Source organism: Mustela lutreola, chromosome 9, assembly GCF_030435805.1.
Source record: "Mustela lutreola isolate mMusLut2 chromosome 9, mMusLut2.pri, whole genome shotgun sequence".
NCBI classification, from domain to species: domain Eukaryota; kingdom Metazoa; phylum Chordata; class Mammalia; order Carnivora; family Mustelidae; genus Mustela; species Mustela lutreola.
The window spans coordinates 104,808,161-104,827,552 of NC_081298.1; the positions used below are offsets into that span (position 1 = coordinate 104,808,161).

At 35.5% G+C, this 19,392-nt stretch overlaps 1 protein-coding gene across 1 annotated transcript in view; it reads left to right on the top strand.

The window, feature by feature from the left end:
* The window catches only part of DNAH6 (dynein axonemal heavy chain 6), a 227,482-nt gene that overhangs the window by 24,799 nt on the left and 183,291 nt on the right, over positions 1-19,392 (top strand). The window contains exons 5-12 of the mRNA XM_059188231.1: positions 2,627-2,894; positions 8,984-9,118; positions 9,205-9,325; positions 10,708-10,825; positions 12,108-12,276; positions 14,533-14,649; positions 16,163-16,363; positions 18,698-18,818. Of these exons, the coding sequence (XP_059044214.1) occupies positions 2,627-2,894; positions 8,984-9,118; positions 9,205-9,325; positions 10,708-10,825; positions 12,108-12,276; positions 14,533-14,649; positions 16,163-16,363; positions 18,698-18,818 (1,250 nt within the window). The remainder of the gene's footprint in view (positions 1-2,626; positions 2,895-8,983; positions 9,119-9,204; positions 9,326-10,707; positions 10,826-12,107; positions 12,277-14,532; positions 14,650-16,162; positions 16,364-18,697; positions 18,819-19,392) is intronic.

Sequence of the window (19,392 nt, forward strand, 5' to 3'; positions counted from 1 at the left end):
AGTATTTGAAAAAGACTAGCGTGTGTTCTTTTGTTCTATGCAGAGTAGAAATATGTAGTAGAGGAAGAGGTATAGGCGCTCAAGAGTAAGGATCTTAGATAGTAAACTGTAAATAAAAAAGATTTCTAAGTGGAACCGATCACCAATAAGTTAGAATTCAACATCATGGACAACACCTGCCACCTTCTGGAAGGGTCTTTATTAGCAGATAGACCAATGCAAAGCAAAATTTCTAGACATGATTTGTCTTTAAGTTGGTTTGATAACTGATATTAATGAAACATCTGAAGTTGACTATAGTTTCGGAGACAAGTTAAAATTTCACATTTTTTAGAGAATTACCCTAGGAATGTTCTAATTCTATCTTTAGCTACAGGCAAAGAAAAAAGGAAAAATATTATTTTTGTTTACCTCACCTACAACATGTAATACCTGGCATTTTCCCAGACAGTTCTGATGTGATATGTTAATTGGAACACAAAGAGTCAGTGGAATTAGATTCATAAAAGCTGAGCAAGTTGATGTTTTTCTCTAACAGCACTTAAATAAACACCCCACGCCCTCCTTCTGTGCTCACATGAATAGGCCTTGGCTTGGGGTTTTGGTTTTTGCTTTTTTTCCATTCTGGTCCTGTATGCTCTAATTATAAAAATATTTTTTCTTATTCAGTATTATTAAACAAAAATAGATGTTAAAAACTAAAAGCGATTTATTCCAATGGTTTTTAATTTTTTGATTGACAGACCCAAAATATATGAGAATCTTGTCCCAGTTTCTGAAAAAGTTATCATGCATATGTACATAAATTTGTATACATATAACAATTTCAGGGATTTTCCAGGTGACCCAAAGGCTATACTAAAGGGCCATGAACTCTAGGTTCAAAATGCAGAGCTAAGGATCAGGAGAGAACATAGACAAGGGAAACATTTGATTTTCGCTGGAGTACAGCAAAAATATGTTAGTACATATAATTTTTTTTAAAAGATTTTATTTATTTATTTGACAGAGAGAGAGGCAGTGAGAGGGGGAACACATGTAGGGAGAGTGGGAGAGGGATATGTAGGCTCCCCGCTGAACAGGGAGCCCTATGCAGGGCTCCATCGAAACCAAAACTCTGGGATCATGAACTGAGCGGAAGGCAGATGCTTAAGTACTGAGTCACCCAGGCGCCCCAGTGCATATAATTTTTGCATAGTTTTAACATAAAAACAATTTGGGGTTTTGTTTTTGCAGTCTATTAGCTTTTCCTAAAGTATCAGAGAATCTTTATGAATTTTATTTTCCTTAATTTAAAAATATATTTTAGTAACTTGCTATATCACAATATGTTTCACATTTGTATTACTAATATTTAAGTTGCATCCAGTATTTTAATGTTACAGCTAAAATTACAAAAAAACCTTTGTGCCTGTAGGCAATACTTGTTTTAAAAAATTTTAAAGAATCAGCCCTTTCTATTCTTATTACTTCATTTCCTTCTCCTGTCTTTACTCCTGTCTTTATTTCTCTTGCTTTTCTTCCTTATTTGATCTGTTTCTGTTATGCAGGAGGTTGAGGAATGCCCTTAATGACAGTTGAAAGAGGAATATCTTGAAATAAACAATGTCTTGACGATAATTATTCTGTGACAAATTGGGCACTTTTTTCCTAAATCTGGGTCTTGATTCTAATCTTATCTAATTCATCTTTTCTTGCTTTGTTCTTTCTCATAGTTCTCTCAATACTGGATAATGTAAAACCCCTATACCATTATTATTGAATAGTTTCTAAAGAGCTAATAATAATAATTTATTTTCAGATAGCCTTCATATAGGGCTATTACATTTAAAAAATCTGTAATTGACTTGTTTCTGTAAAAATTATGTAATGGAGATTGTAAAGGATCTTGCCAAAGTTATGAAATCTTTAAGGTCTAAAATAAGTCCAACTATTTTTCTTTTTTTTTTTCAGAAAAACAATATTCATTATTTTTTTACCACACCCAGTGCTCCATGCAATCCGTGCCCTCTATAATACCCACCACCTGGTACCCCAACCTCCCACCCCCCTGCCACTTCAAACCCCTCAGATTGTTTTTCAGAGTCCATAGTCTCTCATGATTCACCTCCCCTTCCAATTTCCCTCCACTCCCTTCTCCTAACTCCCCATGTCTTCCATGCTATTTGTTATGCTCCACAAATAAGTGAAACCATATGGTAATTGACTCTCTCTGCTTGACTTATTTCACTCAGCATAATCTCTTCCAGTCCCATCCATGTTGCTACAAAAGTTGGGTATTCGTCCTTTCTGATGGAGGCATAATACTCCATAGTGTATATGGACCACATCTTTCTTATCCATTTGCCCGTTGAAGGGCATCTTGGTTCTTTCCACAGTTTGGTGACCGTGGCCATTGCTGTTATAAACATTGGGGTACAGATGGCCCTTCTCAACTATTTTTTTAAAAGCATTTTCCCTCTTCTTTTCCTGAATATTCAATCTAAAAATAGTTTGAATTTTTTTAAAGTTTTAAATAATATTTGTTTTTTCAGAAATGTTTTATCTCTTTAGAACACAAAAGTAATGCAATTGCTTAATTTTGTATTGAATACTTTTATTCACTTTTCTCTATTTTTATTCATAGAGTTGTAAGTTATGAGAACATCAATAAACTTGACTACTATACCATTAGCAAAAAAGCAGTAACGCGTATTTATAATGAGGACATTGAATATATCGACATTGATCGATGGGAACAGGAGTATCTATATCACAGAGAACTCACTAAGATTCCCATATTTGCGCTTTTCCGGAAATGGAAGGCTTTTAACGTGTGGAAGAAGAATGTCCGTTCCAAGAAAATCAGTGGGTGTCGAAAATCTCTACAAAAAAATCTGTTCATCGTTAATAATGTACGTATTTATTAATCATACCTTTTTAAAAAAGATTTTATTTATTTGACAGAGAGCTAGCACAGATAGAGCAGTAGGCAGAGGAAGAGGAAGATGGAGGTTCTCCACTGAGCAGGGAGACAGATGTGTGCCTTGATCCCAGGACTCCGGGATCATGACCTGAGCCGAAGGCAGCCACTTAACCAACTGAGCCACCCAGGTGCCCCTATTAATCATACTTTAAAAGAATTATGGAAAAATGAAGTGTGAATCTATTTCAGGTATTGGTATAGACTGTCCTTTCATCTTTTTAAGAGAATTCACAATTTTCTTTCTGTCTTGTCATTCTGTCTTTCATTCTGTCTTGTCATGGCAGTCTAACCTAGTTTTCACATTTTAACTAGTATTGCAGAATACCAAAGCATAAGAGCGTTGCACAAGTCCCCTTCAGTTAGAAACAGCCTCAGGGGTTTGGATTTGTGGCCCCCTTTGCTGTTGATTAGGAAAAGAATGGGCTGACAACCCTTATTACCTCCTTTCATTTTTGAGTGACTCTGGACTCTATGGTCCAAAATAATCTGGGGGTTGTTTTCATGGGCCAGTACCTCCCAATGAATCCTATGCTTTCCTCTACCATGGACTCAGACAGAAGGGACAGTTTTAATATTTACTTGCAGGATGGCATAATCATGGAAAAATAACTGTTAAACTGTATGTGGCTGTATTTTAAATCTCTGCCCACCCACTGACTTTGAACTTGCATTGCAAGTTTTCTACTTGGCCCCTGGGAGTGAACTGGAATCACCATTACTGTCATGATCCTTCGCTGTCTATTTCTCTGACACTGAGTCACCACCCTCTGGAATCAGAAGCCTCAAGTTTGCTTCTTACTGCTCATTTCTTCCACTTTCATATGTTACTCCGAAAGATCATTATCAAGATGTCAGTCACATAATAAAAGAACATTAAAGGAATAAGACTAACGTAAATATTAGTGCAAAACAAATGTATGAGAGATACTATCTCAATCATCCATCTCATCAAGGATTCTGGGTTGTAGAAAATATTCTAGTCCTCCTTGGTATCAAGTTCAATTTCTAGACCTCTAATTTCCTTAAGGATCCATCAATCATTTGAATCTATTTTACTACCTTTTCACTACCTTTTATCTTTCATCATGTCTTGGGTACTATACATGCCGTAAGTTTGTTACTAGGTATATAAAATAGTATTTTGTATTTGTCTTGTATTTGTCTCTGAGAATACCTCTATTGATCCTTAAGGCTTGTTCTCTTAGGTGCTGAGGTTGTCCCTCTCTCTGTCCACCATTTATACCAACAGTGCTTTGACCTTGATAATTTCTTCTCTTAAATGTAACCCTAGCAGACTAGAAATTTCTCATCCATTTAAACTTAGATTGACCTAAATAACAGACCCATTGTGTTGGTTTAAATATCTATTAGATGCTATAATTACCTACACACTTACTATTACTCTTATATTTACTATTAATTAGGAGGGCTGATTGGCCTAGACTAGGTGTAAGGGAAATAATGTGGATCCTTTAAATATTTCTTTTCATGATTTTTTTTTTTTTAGTAACAAAACTTAATGACATCTGTGCCTATGTTTCCTTTTAACAACTTTATTGAAATATAATTATTGTATTGTATGATTCTCCCATTTAAAGTATACCATTCAGTGGTTTTATTATAGTCATAGAGTTGATTAACCATTACCACAATTTTAAAACACTTCCATCACTCCAAAAAGAAAGCCTGTTATTCAGTAGTGATCACTCTACATTTCTCCCTAACTTCTCCCAATCCCCTCCCCAGCTCTAGGCAGCCACTAATCTACTTTTTGTCTTTATTGGCTTATTCTGTACATCTCAAATAAATGGAACAGTACAATATGTGGTTCTTTGTGGCTGGCTTTTTTCACTTAGGATAATGTGTTCAATGTTCATCTATGTTATGGCATAGCACTTCTTTTTATGACAAATAATATGCCATTGTAGGGACATACATATTTTATGTATCCACCCATCTATTATTGATGGTTATTTGGATTGCTTCCACTTTTTGGCTAATACTGCTATGAACATTTGTGTACAAGTTTTTGTCTGAGTGTATATTTTCATTTCTCCTGGGTATATGCCTAAGAGTACAATTACTGAGTCACCAGTAACTGTATGTTTAACCTTTTGAGGACCTGCAAAGCAATTTTTCAAAGCTACTGCACGATTTTAAATTCCCACCAGCAGCAAATGAGCGCTTTGGTTTGTCTCTGTTTTCACCATTACATCTTTCTCATTATAGTCATTCCTGCTGCTTGTGAAGTGGTATCTCACTGTGGCTTTGACTTCTCTTTCTGTAATGGCTAATGATGGTGAACCTCTTTTCATGTGCCTACTGACCATTTATATATCTTATCTGGAGAACTGTATATTCAGATACTTTACCCATTTCTTAATTGGGTTATTTTTATTTTACTGTTGAATTCTAAGAGTTATTTATATAGTCTGGATCTAAGTCCCTTATCAGTTATATGACTTGCAAACATTTTATCCCATTTTGTGGGTTGTCTTTTCACTTTCTTGATGGTATCATTTGAAGCACAAGAGTTCTTAATTTTGATGATCTGCATTTTAAGTTTTGAAATTGGGAGTGTACGTCTTCTGGGCTTATTGAATTTCCACATGAATTTTAAGATAATCGTGTCAATTTCTCAAAGAAGCAGGTTGGGATCTTGGTAAGGATTACTTTAAATCTACAGAATGATTTAGAGAGTATTGCTATCTTAACAATATTAACTTCTTGTCTATGAAAATAAAATGCCTTCCCATTTATTCAGGTCTTCAATTCTTTCAACAATGTTTTATAATTTTCAGAGTATGTTTTACACTTCATTTGTTAAATTTATTCATAAATATTTTATGTTTTTGTTACTATTATAAGTGGAATTGTTTTCTTAATTTTGTTTTGGATTTTTCATCTCATATATACATATATATATAAATATATAGTACATATATAGAATACATAACCAACCCCCAGATTAATAATGATTTTCTACCTCTGAAAATATTAACACTCATTTCAATGCAACTGGCAGAAACTCCGTTTCAGTGAGCTTCAGCAGCAACAACAACAAACAAAAGCTCATATAATGAGGAAGTTCAAAGAGTGAGCATCCCTTTATGCTTGGTTGAATTCAGAAGTTCAAATAGTATATAAAAAAAAAAAAAAAAAAAAAAAAAAAAAAAAAAAAAAAGAAGTTCAAATAATATCTTTTCATCTTTATTTTTTCCTCTTTCTCTTCATCTTTCAGTTCTGTATTTCTCTGTTTCTTTCTCACTTGGGCTCATACATGAGCACCATCTGCCGCTCTAGTCATAGCTGGCTCTTTGAGTGAGAAGAGTATCTCTTGCTGGAGGTGCTGGAGAGAACATGATTGGCTCAGCTTGGTCACGTGTTCAATCCTGAACTAATCCTTGCACAGCCAGGCATACTGGTAAGTCAGGCCTGGGTTTGTGCCTATTCCTCATTCCTCTGAGGGGAAAGGAAAACAAAGTCACATGGTAACGTGTTTCCCAAAAGAAAGAGGGATTCCTTCCCCCAAAAGAATTGGAGGTAGGTCTGTAGGTCTGTCCAGGACAGACAAAAATGATAGCTTCTCAGACTACATTCTGAAACCCACCATCAAAGTGACAAGTTCTTCTTCTTACACTCTTGCTAACAACTTAACATAATGTGTAATCCTTATCACCTGCAACAGGTCTGTTGATTTAGCAGCCTGAGAATGAGCCTGAGATTCTATCTGAAATTTACTGATAGAAAAAACAATGGGGGTGGGGTGGGGGGAACAAAACACCCACAGTCTCTCTCGTATTCACAATTGCTCTCACAACTGTCCTGGATGCAGAGAGCCAGATGATATTTAAGTGGAACCAAAGTAATTTCTTAGATAACACATTTTTTCTTCCAGAAAATTTCCATTGTCAAAGTCCTCTCACATTTTGACAGACCATCAATATCAATTTTGCTCTCCACCTGGATTCTTGCGCTTTGTCCCTGTACTGAATAGAACTTTAATTTTGGTTCAAGGACTTTCTCCAGAGTACCCTGGACTTCCTTGCCTTCCCGGTCCAGTTTTGATTGCATTCTCCTGCCTACTCCTATACTCATGTTAATTTATGTAGTATCTTTTTTCAATTCTTAGACTTAGTCCCTAAACTTTTGCTTCTTTTTTTATCATGCAAATTCTTCTATGAGCTAAACCTTAAGGGGCTATCTGGCCTCCTCGATGTTTTTTCATGAAACTCTTCATGTAGGACCTACTAATTACAACTTCCTTTTATTTGCACTTCGAATAAATAAAGCACTGTTTCATGTTGGTCTGAGTAACTGTTGTTTGTCCTGTTTGGGAAAGACAAAAAAGAGTCTAATAATGTGGTGTACATAACATAAATCAGAATCACATAAAAATAGTTAACTCTTTCAATGTGACTGCTACTCATTTGATTAGATTACAAATGAGGGTGAATGATCAGGGAACAGTTAGAACATGTGTCTTTTGGGGCACCTGGGTGGCTCAGTTGTTAAGCGTCTGCCTTTGGCTCAGGTCATGATCCCAGGGTTCTGGGATCAAGCCCCACATCGGGCTCCCCGCTCAGCAGGAAGTTTGCTTCTCCCTCTCCCACTCCCCCTGCGTGTGTCCCTCTCTCACTGGTTTCTCTCTGTCAAATAAAAAATAAAAAAGACTTTAAAAAAAAGTGTGTCTTAGAAGCCAACAGCCTAGAACTCTGACCCATGATGGTAGCATAGAAAAAGATTAAGTTAATATTATGTAACACAATTTTACAAACATTTCCACTCATTATTCCAGCACACAGATAAATAGGTTGGTTTTTTTTTTTTAATTTTAAAATTTATTTATTTATTTGAGAGAGAGAAAGAGGGAGTGGGGGGGAGGGGCAGAAGGGGAAAATTTCAAGCGGACACCTCAGTGAGTGTGAAGCCTTACTCAGAGCCCAGTCCCAGGATCCAGAGATTATGACCTGAGTGGAAATCAAGAGCTGGGTGCTTAACATACTAAACCACTCAGGTGCCCCATAAATAGGTTCTTAATGGTGACTGAATTTTCTTTTTCAGCAACTTGTCACTCCTGAAGATTTAAAGTTAAAAAATTTAACTTAAAAAAATTTTAAATTCAAAGTGCTCTTTGTCCTATGTCATAGCCTTGTAGGTCAGTAGATGGGCCCCTCCATTACCAGGATGACTGGACTTTGTAAAGTCCTTAAGATAACACAATGAATCTTGTAGTAGCATTCATCAAACATAGTGAAATTTAAGAGATTCCTCAGCCCTCCTTTACTTGCCCTCAATTTCATAGCTAAAAGATACATGTTCAAAAGGAAAAGTAAGAATTCAAACAAATTAAATCTGATAATTCAAAGAATGCTTTTATGGATAAAGAAGTATGTGTAAGTGTATATATGTGTATGTATATATACATATATGTAAGTGTGTATATGCATATATGTATACATACAAATACAATGGAATATTACACAGCCATCAGAAAGATGAATACTTACTGATTAGAGAAAAACAATTATATGGTTCACTTACATGTGGATTGTAAGAAATAGCACAGAGGATCATAGGGGAAGGAAGGGAAAATTAAGACGTAATCAGAGAGGGAGACAAACCATGGGAGACTCTTAACTATAGGAAATGAACTAAGTGTTTCTGGAGGAAAGAGGGGTTGGGGTAACTGCGTGATGGGCATTAAAAAGGGCATATGATGTGATGAGCCCTGGGTATTGTATACAACTGAGGAATTATTGAACTCTACATCTGAAACCAATGATATACTATTTGTTCGCTACTTGAATTTAAATCAAAGAAAAAAGCAAAGAATGTGTTTAGAAAAAGTTCAGAAGGGTTCCTGTTTAATGTATGTACTTTGGAGTTGTAGCTACAGTTAACACATAGAGCTATTTATTTTCCTTCATAACCATTCTTGCTTTCCAAGTATTTTTATTCTTCCAAAAGACAGGGCTTTCTTTAACTAAACAATGACAAATTTTTATTTTCATGCAGTATTTGCGACCAGCTCTTCTTAAGATAAATGATTTATGCTATCATTTAAGTTTTATGGGACTTTGTCATATTGAAAAATGTCACACCTACACCCTGCAAGAATTTAAAGTTGCACAAATCATACGGTTAGAAGAGGTAAGGAATTTTGTCTATAGCTTCAAGATTTTTTCCTATTGTTGCTGCTTTGCTATTGCTAATTATACATATTCATCAATGTCTAGGTGATAGAGCACCTAGAAGAATTTCGAAATGAGGCAAAAAATGTGGTCAGGAAGGCTTGTCAAAATGCTCTTCATGCTGCGGGATTTATTCCTGATGACTGTCTGCATAAACCCGGTGATGGTATGAAGGGGAAACCACTTTGATAGATCAGAAGTTATAGCTTTCTGAAAAATGACCTTTTTCTACTTTTCTTAAGTTTAAATAATGATCCTATCTTTTTTAGTTCTTCCAAATGTCTACTTGATACATTACAAATTCAGTATATATTGTAGAAGGGGAAACACAGTGAATGCGGAATTTTACTTGGATTACCAATTCTTATATATAATATTTTAAACTGGTTACAGAACCTTCATTTCATAAGCATTTTATAAAGGAATCAGGGCCTCTTGTTTAAAGGTATGTCCAATCTACCAATATAGACAATAGGTTTGTTAAAATTAAGCAACTGGGTGGATCTCAAGTTGGCCCCAGGTGACATGAACTGTAAAAGAATAACTAAAATTCAGGGGGGAAAAGGAGCGTGGAGGTGTTGCTGGGAAAGAGATAGCATGGTATACAGATCAAATCTGAGTAAGGGGAATGTTAATGAACTGTCTGCAGTCCTTTGTTGAGTTGAAATCCTTTGATGTGTAATTCTTTTGGAGAACTGAGGTGTTTTCTAGAGTTTGAAATATCTCATTAACTAAACATTTGTTTTTTAATTTATCTTTTTTCCCCTTTTAATGCCAATGTGGTTAACATACAGTGTTATATTAGTTTCCAGACATACAATGTAGTGATTCAACAATTCTATGCATTATTCAGTGCTCATTGTGATAAGTGTACTTTTAATCCCCTTCACATATTTTCCTCATTCATCCACTCATTTCTCCACATAACCATCTGTTCTCTATAGTTAAGAATGTTTTTTGGTCTTTTTTCCCCTTTGTTCATTTGTTTTGTATCTTAAATTCCACATATGAGTGAAATCATATTTGTCCTTCCCTGATTTATTTTGCTAAGCATCATCAGGGAAATGCAAATCAAAACCATAATGAGATTATCACCTCATACCTGTCAGAATAGTTAAAAAAACACAAGAAACACCAAGTGTAGGCGAGGATATGGAGAAAAAGGATAGCTCGGACACTGTTGGTGGGAATGCAAACTGGGGCAGACACTGTGGCAAACAGTCTGGAGGTTCCTCAAAAAATTAAAAATAGAAATATCCTAACATCCAGTAATTGCACTGCCGGGTATTTACCCAAAGAATGTGAAAACACTAATTCAAAGGGACAGAGGCACCCCTATGTGTATTGCAGCGTTATTTACAAGAGCCAGATTATGGCGGCAGCCCAAGTGTCATCAATCGATAAACAAATGAAGAAGGTGTGGTATAGGTATAGACAATGGAATATTGTTCAGCCATAAGTAGAATTTTACTTATCTTTTAATCCATAGTGGAAGAAATGAAATTTTTACCCAAGAATTCTTGACGTTGTATCTTCTGTTGTTCTTAGATTATTGTAAAGCCCAAGACAGTAGAGGTCTCATTGAGTTGCCTGCTTACGCGGACTCAGACAAAATGACATACACAGAGCAGGCCAGCAAAAGACATCACTGCCTGAGGCTAACATGGTAACTGATTATTCTCCTTCTCAAGAAAAATTAGAACATCCACCCTTCTCAAGTTTCATTAAAAATTAAAGCCTTCATCAAAGGATTCACAAATGGTGATGAGAGATTTGGGGGCTCTGGTAACCTGAATGCAGGCCCAGAAGCTCACCCATCCAACTGCCACCCAGCAGAGCAGCTCCTGGTAGTCATGCTGGTGGAGAGTGGAAGTCGTGCCCAAGGCCAAGTGCTCCTCTTTGGTCTCTGAAGCTCAGTTTGGAGCATGGAGCAGGCTTAGGGAGAAGTCAGATCCCTGAAGAGTTGTGGCCTCCTCCAGTGCACCTGGAGGACCCACTACATCGGTTTGGTCACTAAAGAACCACAGATCGCTGCATTGCCACACAAAATCCCACCCTCTCCCTAAGGTGAATTTTGCACCTAAGAGACTAGGGTGGAAAGTTTTCCCTCCAGAGCCTCAGCTGGATCTTGACATTGTTCCAGAGTTTGGATTTCACACCATTCTAAAGGCTCATCATTACAAATAACTTGCAAACAAAAACACCAAATGTTATCTGGAAAGTTTTGTGTGGCACTATAGAATACTGTTACTGTTACTCAGTGCCCACTAACTTAGTCGGACTTTGGTGGCTGTATAGTTAATATATCTTAACTGAGCACTGGTTTACATATGAAATAACATGATAATAATGTCTGTTTCACAACAGAGGTCAATGGAGCAATCACTGAGGCCATCATCAGAGTACAGGTCACAGAGGCCTCTTGGCCTTCAGTTGAGTAGAATATGAACATTTGTCCTAAATGCCCAATTTAAGGAAACATAAAATCTGCATCTCTGGGTTAGCAGTTGCTATTAAACAATGTTTATTCAGTAGCAAAGATTTCACACCTTTACCATTAGAATGTGAGTTACAGATGTTGTATATTTTCTGATTTCTTCTTTAAAGCAACTTTAAAAAATCTTATGGCCCTTTTGGCTAGATGAGCTGGATGTGTTTTCCATACCAGCAATATTGCTCACTAAATATCCTTTTGAATAGTTAGAACACTCAACTAAATTGATGCTATATATTTGAATACATTTGTGTTTTAAAATGAAAAATGTACAAGAATAACTCTTTTGGACAGTAAGTCTCTGCTATTATTACATAAATGGCAATTCAAAGAGAAATTAGATTTTAAATTTTGAATATTTGGTTTAGTGTCACTTTCAAAAATATTTTGTTTAGTGTCACTTCATGGTAGTGAATATAGAAAACTGAAGTTGTATTATTTTTTTCTTTTCAAGCTTTATCCGTCTCAATGACTATCTAATTGAGAACACAATGCACGTCCTAACAGTAAATTCTGTTAACTCTCTTTTGAATTATCTCACCGACAAGCTAAAACGAACACCTTCAGCAGATGTCATTCAGAAATGGATTACTGAAGAAAAGCCTGAAGTCACTGAGAAAAAGGTATATTCAGACAAAATTAAGAAAATTCATAGGTCAGCATTTATTGAGGAGTGCTGACTATGTACTATAAATTATTCTATTTTCTGTGTACTTAAAAAGTATCAGAAATGCTTAGAAGATTTCACAGGACAATCAGAGCTTACCATATGTACTCAAAATGGCAGAATTAAAATCAGGATATAATCAAATATCTGATAATAAAGGAAGGCATCCACTGTGCTAGATGTTACTGTCTTTCTCATAGGAATTTGTTAAAGGCTATTCATGTGTACACTGGACAAATATTTCTTAAGTTACTACAATGTACCAATCCCTATGCTGGATGTTGGGTATATAATGATGAAAAGCATAGACAGGCTTCTTGCCCCCAGAAAGCTTATGGTTTGGGGGTCATCACGTGCATGAACTGGCCAAGAGAAGCAAGGAAGGTGGTATAAATGAAAGATAAGCAAAGGTTTAGAGGTGAGAAAAAGCAAACTGTGGGGAAGCAAACCTTTGTGCTGTGGGTGAATAACCTCTTGGGAGGATGTTGAAAATGTCGAACTTAAGAGACACAGTAATTTGAGACATTTGAGAGGAAGTATTACAGATCTTTACATTCCAGTATAGCTACGAGAGAAATCATGTCATCTCATATCCACATTTCTCAATAAGCTTCCCTTAGCTCCATTCCAGGTGATAACTTCATGCCAGGTATCTAAAATCATAGCAAAACATGTGTATCTGGTTTCATCAAGATTCCTACCTGCACCTGTCAACTGCCTCCCCAGGAAACCCACCTGTGAAGTTTTAAGGCTGCATGTACTTTGCCATCGTTTCCCTTTTCTCCAAAAATGGCATTTTAGTTGCATGCTCCTTTTGATGACTTTCTCTCTTTCTCTTGTCTCAATTCGTCCTTCTTCTCAGTACTATTACATTTTGAAAGTAACATTTATTTTTCTAATTATAAAAGTAATATATGCTAAGTGAAGAAAATTGGAATCTACAAAGAAAAGGATCCTCTACTATCCAAAGATAACTATTTCCAAGTAGAAAAAGGTACCACATTTACTGCTTTAACACATGCTTTTTTTCACTTAGCAATGTATTGTGAAAAATCTCCAGAGGCAATATATATTTTTCCACATAATATTCTCACATAGAAATATAACTGTTGTGCACCTGCTAAATAATTTTTTATCATTGATCACTTTCTCATATTCCAAGTAAGCAAAGACATCTTTGTTTCTTATTATTCCAAATAAGCAAAGAACATCCTTTTCTATACATTTTTCACACATCTCTGATTTTTCCCCTGAGAGGAAATTCCTAGATATAGAATTCTTGGGTCAGAAATATGCTTTTGGTACTGATGCATTAATTTTCCAAAAAGTATGGTGTCAGTTTACAACCTTCCTAGCAATGTTTGAGCATGAATCACACATAGATATTATCATTCATTGTCATTGCAGTCCATCTGATGGTTGTACAGTAGTATATCACTGCTTTTTATTGTCATATTCCTTTAATTCACTTCAGTGCAGGGATAAAAGCATAGGTCAGGTGGTCAAAAAAACTGGGGTTTGAGTACTGGCCTGGAATTTAATAATCAGTGTGTCCTGAATGAAATGTCTTTCCTTCTCCAGATCCTATTTTTCTCATGGGGGTAATAATGATATCTTCATATGGTTGCTGTGGGAACATGAGTACTTGCACTGCTTGGCACATAGGAAATACTCAATAAATGTTGTTACTGAGTAAACTATCCTGAGTATGAGATCAAGGAAGAGATTTATTGATCCTTGTATATTCCTTTTAGGAAATTTCAGATTATGCCCTTTGCTCATTTTTCTATTTAAGTACATTTCTACTTTAGTATATTTAGTATATTTAGTATATGTCTATTTATGTATCAGTTGTTATATTATTAGTATAAATTTCTGTATCAAATACATTTCTATATAAATATATATATAAATATTATCAATGTCCTATATTCTATATTCAGTAGTAATATATTTTTCCAGCTTGTTGTTTGCCTTTCCATTTTGTTGATAGTGTTTTCATAAGGAGGGAAGTTTTATACTATTGCGTAGTCTTTCAATGTTTGCCTTTATTTTTTAATTTCTATGGTAATATTTGTTGAAAGACAAGCCAACCTTATGAAATCAACTAATTGTATATGCTTCATTTTACATGCTTTTTGTAATACAGACATCTTTTACCTTACACCTGGGTTCTTACATCTTTATAACACTGCAAATGGGCTCATTTCAGGGGGCCTCTGCAGCAGAAAAGCAGGAAGAAGACGAGTCTCTCATCCCCATGTTTCTCACAGAACTGATTTTGACAGTCCAGTCATTACTATTTGAACCTTCTTTGGAAGACTTCCTGGTGTGTGTTCCTTCGTAGAGCATCCATCCTTCTATAACTACATTTTTGGGAAATGAAGCACTGTTTTACTCTCAAGTAATGGGCAGGTTTGCTGCTGGCCCTCCTCTGAAATGATCAGAAGGAAAGGAAAATACTCTTCTGTGCACAGCATTGCATCTACATAAAAACCACCTAAAATTTTAGCACATTTTCTTTAACTTGAGACAGACTGGGAGTCTGGTCAGGTATACCATCAAATGCTATACAAAATTTTGAATTGACTATAATAAGTACAATTTTTAAAAATCTTTTAAGATTTCAAAATGTAGATTTAGCTGTATCTGTGAAAATTTTTAAATTATCTATTGCTGTATAACAAATAACCACAAATGTGGCAGCTTAAAACAACAACCGTGTGCTATCTCACAGTTTCTGTGGGTCAGAAGTCTGGGCACTGCTTAGCTCAACTTCTGCTTCAGAGCTTCTCCAGGCTGTCATTTGGGTATTGGGTGTGATGAGGTCTCCTTAAAGGCTTGACTAGAAAAAGATCTACTTCTAAGTTCCCTCAAGTTGTTGTATAGGTGTAAGTATAGGACTGAAGGTCCTGTTTCCTTGAGGGATGAGAGCATGGGACCACCCTTAAATGCTAGAAACCGCCTGCAGTTCCTTGCCATGTGGCCAACTCTATAAGCAGTTTACAACATGGTTATTTGCTTCTTCAAGACAAGTTAAAAAATACCCTTTGGGAAGGGCCCAATCTCTCTTTTAAGGGTTTTCACTTGATTCATTCAGGTGTACTGAGGGTATACCTTTTTGATTAACTCAAAGTCAACTGATTTGGGACCTTAATTATATCTGCAAAGTTTCTTTAACTTTCTATATAATGTAGCTAATAGTGGGAGTGGCATCCCATCCCAGAGGCCTTCCGTCCCTCCATACTCAAGAGAAAGGGATTATACAGGGCATGTATACCAGAGGGAGGGTACCTTGGGGGCCATCTTAGAATTCTGCCCTCTTGATTTGTGTACGTGTATAGATTAGTAAGCCAATCAGAGTCTATGTTTCCTGGTATACTGTAGCACAAAAGCACTAGTAATCAGAATTTCTAGATTCTCTTCTTGGCTTTACAATTAATGGGTTATTTACCACTGGAAACCACTTACTGCTCTAGGGTTTAATTCATGCATCTGTAAAATGAGAAGGCAGATGAGTTTTAAGATTGCTTCCAATTCAGTAGTCTACGATTCTGTAATTTATCAGATAGCTTATATTAGGATATTTATAAGGACAAGTGGACTACTGAGTTCTCTCTGGTTGGGGCCTTACCTTAGAAGCTCCCATACTGAGGCAGTGGGTTCTTGAATGTCCCTTCTTAACGAGAAAACTCATGTCCTTCACATGATTTGTATGAACTCAGAATCAACACAGTATTTGTTATGGTTGAATGAGCTATTTATTTTAGCATTTCAAAAAATTCAAAATTATTAATAAATACAACCATATATGTTTATGTTTATTTTTTCCTGTCTAACAGGACGGTATTTCGGGTGCAATTAATCATTTCCAAAACACTGTGCTGTCGGTTCCTAACCTTGTACCTGATACATATTTTGATGCTTTTACCAGACCTTACATTAACAACAAACTTGAAGAAAAAACTTGTGGATCTGGGCCAAGCCTATCAGCAGTATTTGATGATGATAAGGATTTTCACATGATTATCTTTCAAATAAAGGTACATTTACTTTTACTAAAGCTATTTTATAATATTCTCAATTGAGTAATAAATATTCTTTCTTTCTTATCTTTAAACTACATGATTGCTACTTACTTTCTAAATGACAAAGTGATTTCTTTTTTAAAGTCCTAGTAAGTCAGAGCACTAACTACAGGATAGGATTTAGAAGAGCAAGTTATTGGAGACAGCAGCACTCCCTCACTCCCAGGAAGAAGATAAGTAGAAAGAAGAGGCATTGTATTAAACTTGGGGCTATGTAGGGGAAATGAAGCAACTGGTGAAAACTCAAGGTCCTGCAAGCCTAAAGAGAACCAAAAAGTCAAAGTACACCCAACTTTTCCCTGTTGCCAAAAAATTAAATAATCTGCACACATTGCTACACTGACAGAACAGAATACCCTTGAATTATAAATCTCACAAATCTCTTCAAGTCCATAAGCTGAGGAAATGAAGATATATTAAATTCATGCAAAACTATGATAAGGAGAATACAAGGAAGATTAAAAGACCTCATGAATACTCCTTCCTTTCCTTCCCAAAAAAAACTTGAAACAAAAGCTACTGTACCAACTAGAGTAAATATCCTCAAACAAGAATTTGAATATGTATAAAATCACATTGAATCAAAATTAAAAATAGAAATGGGAAATAAATTAATCTCAGAAATGAAAATGAAATTACATGGTGACCAAAGGAGAATAAACTCAAATGAAAATTTAATAATTACTATAGGAGAATGATAAGAAAAATGAGAATTAAAAAAAGACAGAAAGGGTGCCTGGGTGGCTCAGTGGGTTCCCTCTGCCTTTAGCTCAAGTCATGATCTCAGGGTCCTGGGATCGAGCTCCCTCCGCATCAGGCTCTCTGCTCAGCAGGGAGCCTGCTTCCCCCCTCTCTCTCTGCCTGCCTCTCTGCCTACTTGTGATTTCTCTCTGTTAAATAAATAAATAAAATCTTAAAAAAAAAAAAAAAGAAAGAAAAACAACCAAGACAATGAAAATAAGCTAGAGATGGATAAGTATAAGGGACAGAGAGAAAATGTTGGACTAGAAGATGGTCAAAGAAGAAATAATGTACATTTAATTGGCATCTCTGAAGGAGAAAAACAAGACATAGGGTAGAACAAACATTTATAACTGTAGTCCAAGAAAAGAAAACCTAAATCTATATATTGAAAGGGCCTACAGAATACCTTGGAAAATTGACCTACCTCCTCTTAAAACTATTAGCTTTTAAAACTAAAGAAAAATTCCTCCAGATCTTTAAGCACAAGGATAAAATAACTCACAAAGTAAGAGAATTAGATCAGTATCAGACTTCTCAAAAACAATGTGTAAAGCAAGACAATAATGAAATGGCATTTCTTAATGAAGCTCAAGGGAAGAAAGTATGAATCAAGAATTTTTATCTATTCAAGATAAGCTTTCAAGTATAAAGGCCATAGAAGGGTCTCCCTGGGACAAACTAACCATTAAAATAAATACTGATTATAAAAGTATCATAAACTCTTGAATAAAATGAAAGCATATTAGTCCATACTGTGAATGAAGCAATGAATTGGATGAGAAGGGAAAGCTTTTCCTTACAGCAGAATGTCAACTAATAAATGTAGAAGGACAACATAAAGAAAAATTGCCACAATGTCTATCATAGAAACAGTCAAGAATCTCTGAAGCATACTAAAATGAGAGTGGAAAAGTATAATGAGCAACAGGATTTTTGTCTCAAAGCATTTCTCCATAAGATATTTATTGATTTCAGGGGAAAAGTAGTAAGTTTGCAGTGATGAAGCCTGACAGACACCAGATTAAACTAACAAGTTAATATCACAGGTAATGGGACAAATTGACATTATGTGCCTTCCATCATGGTGCACTAAGAACATATATCATCTCTGCAGTATTACTATCAAACACATATAACTGAATCTAAGCATTGGAAGGTATAAAACGTATGTACATATATACACAAATAAGATACTTTTCATAAATGTAAAGGTCATGAAAGACAGGGATTGAGAAATTGTTTAAGATTTTTAAAATTATAAGTATGCTTCCTTTTAATCATAAGGAACAGTTCTTCAAAAGTCAGATTTGAAGATGTGGTTTTGGGTGTGTGTGTTTGTGTGTGTGTGTTGTGTGTATATTTTAATTTGATAAGAGAATCCATTAACTGGATTGACCAAGGATGGTATCTTCCCTCACTTATATATCCCTTGGTCAAAGCATAGTGTTAGACTCAGAGAAGGCATTTGTGTTTGTTTCTTTAATTATATTGAATTGGATTTTGCTCAGAAAAAATATAATTTTACTTGTCTATTTACTTATTTAGGAAACCATACGGGCAGCATTTGAATCTGCCCAATTATATGCAGCTACATTTGAAAAGTTCCGGATATTCTTCAAGGAAAATGAAAGTCTTGATCTACAGGCTCTTAAACTTCAAGAACCTGGTAAGTTTTCCATTTGTCCTAACTAATTATTTTTGAGAGGGATATCAATTTTCATAGTACTCTAGGTTTCTGTTTACTGGTGTGTAATGACAGAATTGGTTACCCAAAAGAGTTGGACCAGCAAACGCCAAGAGTTCATTCATTTCTGGGTTCTTTTCTGTGGAGTTACTCTCCACCACATCCTCATAGTTGGTGCAATTTTGATCTTCTTAACTTCCCTAAGATTAGTTTTGTGGCCTAGCATATGATTTATCCTAGAAAATGTGGCATGTGCACTTGAGAATATATATTTTGCTGTTGGAAGGAATGTTCTATATATGTCTGTTAAGTCCATTTGTTCTAAAGTGTGATTCAATTCTGTTTCTTGTTGATTTTCTGTCTGGATGATCTATCCACTTAGTATTAAAGGAGTGTTAAAGTCCTCTACTATTGTATTCCTGGCTATTTCCCTCTTAAGATCTGTTAGTATTTGCTTAAAACATTTCAGTGCTCATGTATGGAGAGCTTATATACTTATGATTGTTCTATCTTCTTGTTCTATTGACCCCTTTATCATTATATAATGATCTCCTTT